Source organism: Cephus cinctus, unplaced genomic scaffold (genome assembly GCF_000341935.2).
Source record: "Cephus cinctus unplaced genomic scaffold, Ccin1 Ccin1_scaffold0575, whole genome shotgun sequence".
Classification (NCBI taxonomy): Eukaryota; Metazoa; Arthropoda; class Insecta; order Hymenoptera; family Cephidae; genus Cephus; species Cephus cinctus.
Window position 1 is genome coordinate 93112 of NW_014333224.1, and position 12014 is coordinate 105125.

The 12014-nt window shown below is 47.0% G+C and overlaps 3 protein-coding genes across 12 annotated transcripts in view; 1 reads left to right on the forward strand and 2 right to left on the reverse strand.

Moving 5' to 3' along the window:
• The window catches only part of LOC107268630 (flotillin-2), a 105990-nt gene that overhangs the window by 84235 nt on the left and 9741 nt on the right, over positions 1 to 12014 (forward strand). For 4 of the 5 annotated variants that reach the window (XM_015741607.2, XM_015741605.2, XM_015741606.2 and 1 more), the window contains 7 exons: positions 40 to 293; positions 458 to 596; positions 667 to 1009; positions 1116 to 1460; positions 1546 to 1706; positions 1804 to 2117; positions 2201 to 2469. The exons of the other annotated variant lie outside the window; for it this stretch is intronic. In XM_015741607.2, the coding sequence (XP_015597093.1) occupies positions 109 to 293; positions 458 to 596; positions 667 to 1009; positions 1116 to 1460; positions 1546 to 1706; positions 1804 to 2117; positions 2201 to 2393 (1680 nt within the window). In that variant the 5' untranslated portion in view covers positions 40 to 108 and the 3' untranslated portion in view covers positions 2394 to 2469. Of the gene's footprint in view, positions 1 to 39; positions 294 to 457; positions 597 to 666; positions 1010 to 1115; positions 1461 to 1545; positions 1707 to 1803; positions 2118 to 2200; positions 2470 to 12014 lie in introns of those variants that run through there. 5 annotated transcript variants of the gene reach the window in all.
• On the reverse strand, positions 2889 to 6293 carry LOC107268620 (glucose dehydrogenase [FAD, quinone]). The gene is made up of 3 exons (XM_015741580.2): positions 4331 to 6293; positions 3967 to 4249; positions 2889 to 3894 (listed from the first exon to the last, which is right to left on the reverse strand). The coding sequence occupies exons 1-3, from the start codon at positions 5563 to 5565 to the stop codon at positions 3118 to 3120; spliced, it is 2295 nt and encodes a 764-aa protein (XP_015597066.1). The 5' UTR covers positions 5566 to 6293; the 3' UTR covers positions 2889 to 3117.
• Positions 6558 to 12014, reverse strand: part of LOC107268625 (glucose dehydrogenase [FAD, quinone]-like) — a 9549-nt gene continuing 4092 nt past the window's right edge. The window contains exons 1-6 of one of the 6 annotated variants that reach the window (XM_015741590.2): positions 11647 to 11933; positions 11309 to 11422; positions 9613 to 9703; positions 9276 to 9504; positions 9025 to 9195; positions 6558 to 8933 (exon numbers count right to left, since the gene is read on the reverse strand). In XM_015741590.2, the coding sequence (XP_015597076.1) occupies positions 7432 to 8933; positions 9025 to 9195; positions 9276 to 9471 (1869 nt within the window). In that variant the 5' untranslated portion in view covers positions 9472 to 9504; positions 9613 to 9703; positions 11309 to 11422; positions 11647 to 11933 and the 3' untranslated portion in view covers positions 6558 to 7431. Of the gene's footprint in view, positions 8934 to 9024; positions 9196 to 9275; positions 9505 to 9612; positions 9704 to 9829; positions 11286 to 11308; positions 11423 to 11646; positions 11934 to 12014 lie in introns of those variants that run through there. The other 5 variants (XM_015741592.2, XM_025085899.1, XM_015741594.2 and 2 more) reach the window with 5 other exon arrangements.

Sequence of the window (12014 nt, forward strand, 5' to 3'; positions counted from 1 at the left end):
CCGAGAGCGGTGAAATATAAAGTGACGCATTACTGCTAGGAGAAGAAAGTTTTTGGTGGACTGTCAGTCGCCGATTTGGAAGCGAACCTAAGGGATTACACAACAGCAATGTTGAATCGATCACTGAAGTTGCTGACGTGTCTCTGCCTCGTCGTCTCCATCTGCCATGGACAACCGTCGGTGACCATCACCCAGGGTGCATTGGAAGGTGTTGACATAACGACTCTAGGTGGTCGAACGATATCTGGTTTTCTTGGAATTCCTTACGGACGACCGCCCGTTGGCAGACTGAGGTAAGTGCACTTCTGAGATCCAAAAATATGAGTCTCATGGGATGGACCAGTTGTCGTCGGTCAGTTAAGACGCGCCGACTGAAGTCAGGTCCTCCGGCTGACTCCCACGGCAGAGCCAACTTCAGTTGGTGCTTTTGAACTGAAGAGACTGTAAATTCTTTTAGATTCAAAGCACCTCAACCTGCATTGCCATGGAATGGCACGTACAGTGCAACGAATGGGACCATCCGGTGCACTCAGGTTTTAGACGGGCCCATCAAGGGAAGGGAGGATTGCCTCTACTTGAATGTGTACACGCCACAGGTATTTCTTGCAGCCGCGCTTTGCGAATGCGGCCTGAAAGCTAAAGAGCAAATGCATTGGATTTATTTAGTTACCAAGCAACTCCACGGCTTCGCTACCCGTTATGGTGTATATCTTCGGCGGAGGCTTCGTAGTAGGAGCAGCCAGGATTGATCTTTACGGTCCAAACTTTATCATGGACCACGACGTGGTGCTCGTGACCATCAATTACCGTTTGGGGCCTTTGGGATTTATGACGACTGGCGACAAGGAGGCACCAGGCAACTTTGGACTGAAGGATCAAATCCTGGCTTTGCGCTGGGTGCAAAGTAACATTGGAGCTTTCGGCGGGGACCCTAACCAGGTGACCCTGTTCGGTAACAGCGCTGGCGCGACATTCACTCACGTGCTAACCCTTTCGGATCAGACAGAAGGTAGGTCAAGTTCCATTGACATGAAATTAGTGACGAGCGAGCAAATAGACGTTTACCCGTCAACCTGCAATCGAGTCAATGATCGATCTTATCCTGCAAAACTCAGGACTCTTTCACAAGTTCATCCTCGAAAGTGGAAGCGCCACGAGCATTTGGGCATTTCGGGATAGTTCTGAAGCTTACCAGATAACCATGGACCTCGCTGAGAGTCTGAACTGTTCAACCGCCACTACCAGGACGGTAGTCCGGTGTCTCAGGAACCGGAGCGCGGAATCCATCATGTCCTACTCCGCAAATGTCAGTGGGTACGCCTTCATTCCGACCAACGAGTCAGTGAGTCTCGCGCCCGTTATCACCGACAGCCCCAGGAACCTAGTAAAGCAGGGGAAAATGCGGAAACTTCCGTGGATGTGCGGAATCACCAGCGACGAGGGTCTCCTGTTTTCATCCTGTCAGTTCAAAAGACTCTCAGTTTATCAAGCGTCGACTATTTTCTGTCGCATACTCCGGCGTATTTACCAAAACTTTTATTTCAGATTACATTGATGATCAATCGCAGTGGGACAACGTTTTGGCCGCTATAAACTCAAGTGTCGATTCCGTGACGGACTTGCTTAGAGGTGGTGGCCGTCGCACGGAATATCTCAATGCCATTAGGACAAATTACTTCAACAATTTAAATGCCGACAAGAGCGTGGTACGAGACAACGAACTATATTTTCGGCGTGACTTAAATTTATATTCGAAATTCTTACCCGTACGACAATGATGCATCTGTGCCTCACGATTTTCAGATACTTCAAAATTATACTGATTTAATGAGCGACAGCTACTTTGTTTATCCCCTTGTGGATTTACTGAAGACACAGCAAGGAACGGGCAGTCCGGCACCGTACGTCTACGTATACGACTACACAGGCACCTACTCTCTGACCTTCAGGGCCACGGGCAATGCGACGGTGCTGGGCGCGTGCCATGGCGATGAGAACTTTTACTTGTTCTCCCGTTCCGATCCGACGTACGTGCCACCCGGTAGAAACATGACTGCGACTGACTTGGAGATGGTGAGACGACTGACGGGGCTTTGGACCTCCTTTGCCATTAACGGGTAATTTTTCTTTTCTACTTGTCAAATGTCTTCCGCGCCAAATATTGACTTTCCATTGGTCGACGATCTTAAATCGTTTTCAGAACGCCGGCACTGGCCGATCAGAAAGACGCCGAAGACGTCGACGAGTGGGTGCCGTACGACGAGGAGAACAGGAATTATTTGCGCATTGGAAATAAAAAGAACGTTTCATTGGTTCTGGAGTCTGGACTTTTTGAGAACCGAGTGCGCTTTTGGACGGATCTAATTGGCTCGTTCATTTCCAATGGAGCTTAAAGTTCCTCGTCCTCGATGTCACCGCTCTTAATGTGACTATTCGAAACTCGAATAAAAATAATTGAATGAAATTCCATGTTAGCCTAAGTTACTCTGAACCCTTCGAGTGCATTTTAATCCGAAAATTTACCTGAAATCCTAAATTTCCTTAATAAACCGTCGTCCCGTCATCTGATTAACGGGATATGCTTTATAACGATTTTAAAGAGTATCAAAGTCCAGTGCGAGTCTCTTAAAATCGCAATGAAAATGAGTGAGCGTTAATAAAAAACAGAGCCATACGTAGCAATGGCTTTAATAATTTATTGATATCTTTATGTGAACGTTGACATGTACATGGATTGCGCAATGAGCGTAACGAAGAATGAAGATGCAATGACATATTTACAAATATATAATTTATCACGTACGTTGACCAATCGCGTCGACTCGATGAAAATGATTGAATCGCGTGTGCTAAATTATTTTTCTGTTATTAGTCTTTCGATGTATCGTAATGGGCGAAAGTTGCGTCATTGAAGTATCACGATATCGAAGTCTCAGTCAAAACAACTGTCAGTGTCGTCGAGTCGTAAAGGTGGCAGAGGCATTTTTCAGAGTAAAAAAATAAACAATTGTGAATTGTGCCACAACTTTAGTGTCGCTCGTCGATCAGACATTCTGCCTCGGTCTCGCTGGTTCGTAATTGTCGGAGCCAACAGCTTTGCTTCCGTTGATACCAATTTCATGCACTTTGAAGAAACGGCAGCACTGTCGTCAAGTTTTCCCAATTCTCATGGATCTTCGAGTGCGATTTCGACACAGCTGCCTTATCGGAGATTATTTTGATCTTGAGCCAAGATTGCACGTGATCGTCGTTCTTATTCGACGGTCCTGTCCTCTTGAGCTCCTCCAGTTGCTGGTGCACTATGTCGACCTCCTTCTGCCACTGTTCGCGAACGTCGTCCTGCTCGCAGGACTCCCTAATCTTTCCCTGGAGGTCCTTATCCTTACACGACGCTCCGTCCAGCATGTTATCGCTAAACTGTACAGTTTGCACTTGGCGAACACGAGCCGCTTTCGATCTTTGAGCTTTGGAGAGTTTTGGATCCTCCAAAAAGTAACGAGAGGGCACGTTGTTGTTGTTGTCCTTGCTCAAAACTTTCCAATCCTCCTTGATCATATCTGCACCCTTCTCCGCAATCATGATCGTCGGTGCGTTCGTGTTCCCCGTGACTATGCAGGGCATGATCGATGCGTCTATCACGCGCAGTCCCGATATCCCGTGAACTCTGAGCCGGGGGTCAACGACCGCCATTGGATCCGAGCGGGGGCCCATTTTGCAGGTGCTCGTCGGATGATATATTGTCATTGTGTAATATCGCGCATAGCAGCGCCAATAATCGTCGGACAGGAAGCGGAACATTGAACATTCGGGGATGACGTTGGAGTTGGGTCGAGCATTCAGCGTCTTCATCGTCGGGGTCTGACTCATGTTTTGAATGAATTTGGCCCCTTCGATCTAAAACCAAAATGTCTGGGTTAATTCGAACTGAAAATGGAATTCGCGAATTATTATCATTATCATACTTGCCAGAACATCGAGATCGCGAGGATCGTCGAAGTAATTGGGCACGATAACGGGATGCTGCTTTGGATCGGAATTCTTGAGCTTTATGTAGCCTCGGCTGCGAGGTCGCATCAGTAACGGCATCACGGAATAAGTGTCCTTGTACAATATTTCTTCGAAAACGCTCGCGAAGAACTCGTCCTTCAGGCCGCAATCCCTCTTGCCGAAGAGGCCGCCGTCGGTGTTATCGGCCGACGAGGCCAGAAACAGTTGAACGTCGGGATAGTCCAGCGTGGCGTCGGCGTACCTGAAAATCCCTCGTGAAATTGCGCACCCGACACGAGGTCCTTCCTCCAGCCCTTTCGAACCACTGAAAGAGTCGACTTACTTCGTGTTGACAAAACCCATAGCCTCGCACTCAGGCACAGTGTAAAGCGGTCCGGTCTTATTGCCAAGGAACTGCTTGATGGTCGCCAGTGTAAGGAATCTTGGCAAAACGAAAGCAAAGCCAGTTGGCTCGGGACATTCGGCTGGTGGATCAATCAGATAAGTGATCCCACCCATGGCGACGTGGTCCTGAAGGTTCATCCCGACTCCGGGACTATGATGAACCAGAGGAACCTCCACTTCGGCCAGATGATCTCTGGGACCGACTCCGGACAGCATGAGGAGCTGAGGCGACTGTATGGCTCCGGCCGATAATACAATCTCGTTCTTGGCGTATACCGTGTGTCTCCTGAGTCCTCGACGGAATTTAACGCCGTAGGCGACCTTACTGTCCTCGTCGATCAGGATCCGTTCGACGATCGTGTGCGTGCTCACGTGGAGGTTCTTCCTCTTGGACGCTGGCCTGAGGAAGGCCTTGGCTGCGCTGCAGCGCAGACCATCCCTTAGGGTCCCATGAGAGTAGGTGAATCCCGTTTGACGTGGTCCATTTACGTCTGTCATCTCGTAGCCCATGTCACGTCCAGCCTTGACAAAGGAATTGGCAATCGGCGTGTGATGCCTGAACCTTTCGACTGTCAGGTGGCCGTTGGTACCGTGATAAGGGGAGTGACGCAACTCGGGGATGGTCATGTTCTCCGATTTCTTGAAGTAAGGCAGAACGCTCTCGTAGTCCCAACCGGGATTCCCCAATTTGGCCCAGTTGTCGTAGTCCAGCCTGTTGCCACGGACGTAGAGCATCGCGTTGAGGACGCTGCTGCCACCTAGGACCTTGCCTCGGGGCCAGTTGCAGCGGTGCTCGTTCATCCCTTGACAGTAGCTCGTGGACGGTTCGGTCTTGAACTGCCAGTCCATTGAGGTCAGCTGGAGAGTCGGAAAGACCAGGGGGACGTCCGACAGGACAGTCTCGTCCCCGCCGGCCTCCAGGAGCAGCACCGACCAATCCTCTCTCTCGGACAATCTGTTGGCTACCACCGAGCCAGCCGATCCACCGCCGATCACGATGAAGTCGTAGCGACTGAGCATTTCCCTGATCGGCACAATTTCCACCCTGTTCTCCCTGTCGATAATGTCTTCCCGCAGCAGCACTATCAGGAATCGTAGGAAGACCAGGAAACCTACTTCGGGACCGTAGGACAGGGCTATTCGCGTTGCTGAGAATGCACCCATCAACGTCATCGTCGATGCGCTTTGTTTACGACGTGTCGGATTTTTAATTTCTACAAAAGGACACTACTGTGCTGACTATCGGCGCTGTCACTCTTGACAACCTCACTGTCACTCGCTTCACCTCCTGTCAACTGACACTGTCGACTCCCTCGACTCCCTCGACTAGATGCGACCGCAGTGATCGCAGTGGCTGCCTGTCGCGACGGACACGGACTACATGTATAAACGCAAAACGGAGTTTCGGCGCAGTCAGCGATTTCACACGTGCGACGCGATGGACGCCAATTTCTGGTATTTGTTATATAAAACCGGCACGAGATACGTTGCTTTGCTCTACCCGTGGCTTACGTGCGACTCTTCGCGTAACGTGACTTATCTCTTTTTTTTGCCGAAATACCGAATTTGCAATTACTTTGACCAAGCGATAACGAATTTACTGTAAGGTGCATTTAGTCTGTACTTATTGTTATTTCAATGAAGCTCCGTGCTTATCTTGCATTGCATCGTGTTGCAATTTATAAGGTACACTCGATCTCTTATCGACGTTGACTGTGGAATTCGTAACCCAAACTTATCTGCTTGAGAAGTAATAATATCTCTGAATACAGAGGCAGGTAAAGTCTTAAAATTATTTGTAAATCGCTATTATAAATTAATGTCAATACGTGTTAATTATAATTTCAGTCAAATAGTTATCTCTAATGGATCATAGGACGTCTTATATTGAATCCGATATAGTTACGTGCAAAAAGTAGTAAATTTATTGTCACGATTTTAAGATGCAATAAATGTAATGCAACACGCTAATAGAGCGCGAGCAGAGCAGAATGAACCGGATGAACCGGATGAGCCCCGGGTGGGAGCAGGGGGTGATCCGTCGAATGATTTCAACAGCCCTTAAATTTCATTGGGTCCTCTCTGTCCTCATTGCTACATGATAATTTATAAGCTGTTCAGATAGGATCCTCCACTTCCGGTATCCGCATTGTGGTATAATTTTTGACGAACAGCATTTTGAAAATATTTGACGAGACAAATATTGCAAATGCGATAATAATAACACAATGGACTTGATACATTTTAACAAATAGCTATATACAAAATTGTAATTAAACTCAGCTGAAATGGTGTTCGTGTGGAAATTTTAAATAAAAAAATCCTAAAATTTTTACATCAATCAGCTGACGTTTCAAAAGTGAAAATAGTCATCGACGCCGTTGACTATTACCGTTGGTCAATGAATGACCAAAACACGTGTTTGGCTAATGCCAATATGTTCTTACGCACATTCCTGGCCTTGAGCTCATAAATACATTCACCATACGCGCGCACTCGCAAAGTTCACAACTGATCGTGAGCATGTATATTGTACACTTACGTTATTCTAAAGTTTAGTAAGAAAAATACTGGAGCTTTCTTTACCTTGTAAGACAGAGGATACAACGATAATGTTATCCACTTTTGATTTACGTTACGAACGTTACTTTACATAGAGAGTCTCTTAATAACTTGGTTTCGTTTATCACACGAATTATAGGCGAGCATTAGAAAAGTTTTCTCGGCATAAATAATATTGCAATAGAGAAACTTTCTCGGGATTTTCACAATTATTTCACTACGAACTACAGTGCTTTCCAATTGAGCCTCGTGCCAGTGATAATGAGCACGCTAACGATTTAAAGAGAGATATCACGAATATCGATTAATTCGTCATTGAGATATCGATCGATCGATTATTACAGTGGTTCGATATTATCGACTAATTACGATTCGGTACTCGTTATCCGTGGAGTACTCGCTGTTTTACCGACAGATCTTCCGCGCGAACTCCATCGAAGTAATACTCAGTAAGGATGTCATCTTGTCGAACAAGACTTATCCTCTGTTCTTTCTCTTGAGCCAAAGTTCTTTTATCAGATCCGATCCCTTTTCCCCGATCATTATCACCGGCGCATTGGTGTTTCCGCTCACCAGATTGGGCATTATGGATGCGTCGATGACACGCAATCCCGTGACACCGTAAACACGCAATTGAGGATCGACCACAGCTTCCGGATCCCAATATGGACCCATCTTGCAGGTTCCCACGGGATGATAAATGGTGGCGGAATAAAACCTAATCATACATTCCCAATAGGCGTCAGTGTACATCTGAATGTGTTTGCATCCCGGAAATTGTATAGGGCTGAGTTCACTTCCGAATCTCTTGAAGGAGGCTGTTCTGCTCAGAGCGATTCCAATTTTGACGCCCTCCACGAGAGTAGCGACGTCCCGAGGATCCTTGAAGTAATTCGGATAGATGAGCGGATGATCGAAAGGATTCTTGCTCCGGAGCTTGATGACTCCCTTGCTCTTAGGCCGGAGAAGCATGGGGATCACGCTCCAGGAGTCCTTGTTATTTATCGGTCCAAAAACGGCGTCGTAGAACCTCTTGGTGAGTCCATGGGCCTTGCGAATCTGCCTGCCGCCGTCAGAATTGGTCGAACCGGATATGAAGTGGAGTTCAATATCCGGGAAGTCGTCCGAGGCGTTTACATACTTCGTGTTCACAAAGGCGAGTCCCTCGACGCCCCCGAGAACCGTGAGGGGTCCGTCGCCGAAAATTGCGTATTGCATAACGGCCGGAACGCTGTGCAATCTATTTTCTACCATGGAGACTTCCTGGTTCACCATGAACGTCAGGCCACCCAGTCCCACGTGATCTTGCAGATTGTGTCCCACCCGAAGGTCCTGGATGACCGGTATGCCGAGCGGAGCAAGATCTTCCTTGGGCCCGATACCGGAAACCATGAGAAGTTGAGGAGAGTTGATGGACCCACCGGAAAGGATCACCTCCTTCTTGGCACGAATGCGATAGATCTTTTCGTCCCGCGAGAATTCGACGCCGTAGGTCCTCCTGGAGGCTGGATCGACCAGGACCCGGGTGACGTGAGCATTCATGGCGATGTGCAGATTCTTCCGGAGTCTAGCTGGCCTGAGGAAGGCCTTGCCCGTCGAGCACCTGCTGCCTCGTCTTATGGTTCCTTGCGCTATCATGAATCCCGAATGATGCTCTCCATTGATGTCTCGATTCGCGTAGCCCATTTCCTGGCCAGCCTGAACGAACGCGGCTGCCAAGGGAGTGTGCCAGGGCGCCTCCTGGACCGTCAGGTATCCTCCGGTCGAATGATAAGGCGTGCGCGCCAGGTACGGATTCAAATTGTCCTCGGATTTTTTAAAGTAATACAAAGCATCCGCAGAACCCCAGCCTGGATTCCCTTGCTGTTCCCAGATGTCGTAGTCCTTCTTGTTACCCCGCAAGTAGAGCATGTAGTTCAGAACGCTACTTCCGCCTATGACTTTTCCCCGCGGCCAGTTGCACCGACCATTTTCCATTGCTGCGAGAGACAACGATTTATCAATGATAATCTTTTTTTTTTAACTATTCCTGCGTAATTGAAAACTTATAGAAATTTTTGGAATTTTTACCTAAACAGGCGTCTCCCTGCGGTTCGGTCTTGTATTTCCAATCAAGCTGACTCAACTGCAGATAACCGGCGAGTAAAGGGACATCAGAAATTTCAGTTTCATCGCCGCCAGCTTCCAACAGTAGCACGTTCCAGTTTTCAATTTCTGATAAACGGCTGGCCACTACGGCACCTACGAGATTATCGATTATCGATTATCAAGAATATATAGAACTGCACGTACTTCGAGTCGATGACTGTATATGCACAAACCTGCTGAACCGGCTCCTACGACTATGAAATCGTAAGCCGGAAGTAAGAGCTCCGATGGCACGTTGATTGGTCGCGATTCCGGATCCATGACTTCATATTGAAAATAAGCAATAGCTGCGGCGAGAACCGGAAAGAAATACGTCAGGCCTCCCGACGCCGAAGTTATCATGCTCGTGACGACACTCTCGACACCCATCTTGGTGATTAACGAAAATCCTTTGGGTCTTACCTACAATCGGGTCAAAGGTTCATGATCCAATCTTAAAGATGACTTTACTATAATTGTAATATGAATTACAACTTTTTGTTCCTCTCGTAGCTTCCCTACTTTACTCACTTTTTTGGCAAAATTTTTCACCTTTTATTCAGGCGCGTCGATTCACAGAGACGAAGTGACGACGGATGTGATTCTTCGCGTCTCACTGAAACTGATTGTACAAAACTGTTGAATGGATCGAAAAAGTTCATTGAAATGTAAATACTTGAAAAAAGTTTGATTTAAAACTTTCTCGGCTGAGACGCGCGCGCGCACATGAGTCAAAGCGTGAATCAACCTTTACCACTGTTCGATCGTTTTCACCGAGATGGTAAGACGGCTCTTGCCGATTGTTCCTGCTGAAGAATCATGTATCGACTGACGCATTTCCAAAGGCTGGCTCGAATGACATTAACGAGTGGAGAAAGCTTTCTACTACCATATCCACTCTCAACGTTAGCCCCCAACCACCATATTCGATTTATGGCCTCATGCGTAGAAAAGCGTCATCGAAAGTTTTACCGGCATCACATGTGCTTGCGAACACGTGTCGATCCAATTTTCCATAAAATATCAAAGATAATCAAAGATAACATGTAACTTTGAAAAAAGAGCCAAACAGTGACAACCGCGAATATCGAATAATTTTATCGCGTACGTAATAATTACGAGTACTTGGTTTTGTTCCTTTTGACATTTTTTTATTGCCCCACCAACGACAACCGTGTCACGTGGTACGCGACAGCTAAGATAATTTGAAGTAGTATGGATTTCTAGAGAAATTCCACAACGACGTATTTCGAAGGTCGTATTTTTTTATGCTAATGGGGTAGGTCATGACTATATTGGTTTTTTAATTTTCTGAAAAAATACGAAAAATTAATGAAATTCAGGCGAAGCAGTCTTCCGTGCCTTCCGTCACGTATTCTGAAGGCACGTGTCGATCCATGCAGATTCGAAGCAACTAAGTTACCGTAATGACGATGCGCGACGAATGACAATGAAGTGCGGAAACTTTCGACGACTATGTAATTCACCATTAACGCAATCCGCGTCGTGAAACTAGAAAGAATTTTCGGGAGCATCGTGGGTGCAGCGACGCGTCAGAAATTTCTGATGAAATTGTATTTTCGGCCGGAATCAATTCTTGCGTAGTTCATTTAGATCCCGAGTCACCGGCACTCGTGCTGGACTCAACGGGCCGTTCGCGTTGATCGGACCCAGCTGGATTTTAATTCGTAACGGGATATCTCTCTCCAAAGGAGTCTTCCACGTGTTACCTAACCTTACACGATTTTCACCCACCGATTTCAGCTCGCAAGTTACGCTTCTGTTTCTGTCGACGCATTCGTTTTCTGCAATTGCATTGAGGATCGGCGACTCCATCGCAGTCACGGCTTTCGATAAAAAAGTAAAGGCGTTTCCGGTCAGCGCGCATTGCAGCGGAATGTAAACGGATTTGAAATCTGGGAAACGAGGGTTGCCGACTCTTCTAGGTTTTCGTGTCACTCGGAGCATCATTTCTATTTCACGAGAAACGTTTGCCCTTCCAATTGGCTCCTATGTAAACGTTTCGTTTAGGCCAAATTCTCGCTAACTATACTGTACTAGGTCAGTTTTAAAGAAACTACTATCGTGTAACGCAACTGGCAGTACCATGTCCGTGCTTTCGAAAAGCGACAGAAACTATTATTAAAGAAAAAGTTGAGTCCAATTTTTGGAACGATAATTTACGTAGATTTCTGCATAATCATTGTGTCGCAGTGATTTTACTTACTGACTACGCGACAGCGAAATTCTCGAACTCTCGAACCTTCTAGAAGCACGGACCATCCCAACTTCCTGTCCCGAAGAACCCACGAAAACGTCAACTTGTTGAGCTTGAAAATATCTGTATGAGAAATAATTCACGTATTTAATTGTCATCGTTAAAAAAAAAAAAGGAATTTTAATGTTATCACAGAACTGACTCAATCAATTTATCAACATTGAATTAATTCAATCAGCACCGGGTGACCAGGTCAAAGGACGGACTTTTTATTTTCTGCTGATTGAATGACGTATAAATAACAAGCGAATGCGACACGTGACACGTGACACTGCTCTAGTACGTACGTCACACGTGGTATGTCTGCGTATCCATTCCAGAAGATATAATGCTGCGGCCGGTATTCATCTTAGCGTTATGTTATCACAAACGTCGAGTTCATTGACGCACGGAAGAAGCTCAGCCAGCGAGCAGAGCCAAGGCGAAGGACGTCGCGACGCACTGACCGTGGCCTTGCTCCTGGAGCAATACCTACTGCTCCATCCATTGAGATCAGCAGAGCATAGGAAGTCAGGATTAGGGGAACAGGAGGAACGGGAGGAACGGGAGGAACGGGAGGAACGGGAGTAGTCGGTACGCCGAATCGGGTTCGAGAGCGAAGCAACGTGGCTGCGCCGTATAACGGTTCCGTGGACCCCCCCCCCCCCCCCCCCCC

Coding starts and splice junctions, on each gene's coding strand:
- LOC107268620 (XM_015741580.2), bottom strand. CDS start 5,565: ATGACGTTGATGGGTGCATTCTCAGCAACGCGAATAGCCCTGTCCTAC. Junction 4,250..4,330: donor ATGGGTTTTGTCAACACGAA/GTAAGTCGACTC, acceptor AGGGATTTTCAG/GTACGCCGACGCCACGCTGG. Junction 3,895..3,966: donor CTCGCGATCTCGATGTTCTG/GCAAGTATGATA, acceptor TTTTGGTTTTAG/ATCGAAGGGGCCAAATTCAT.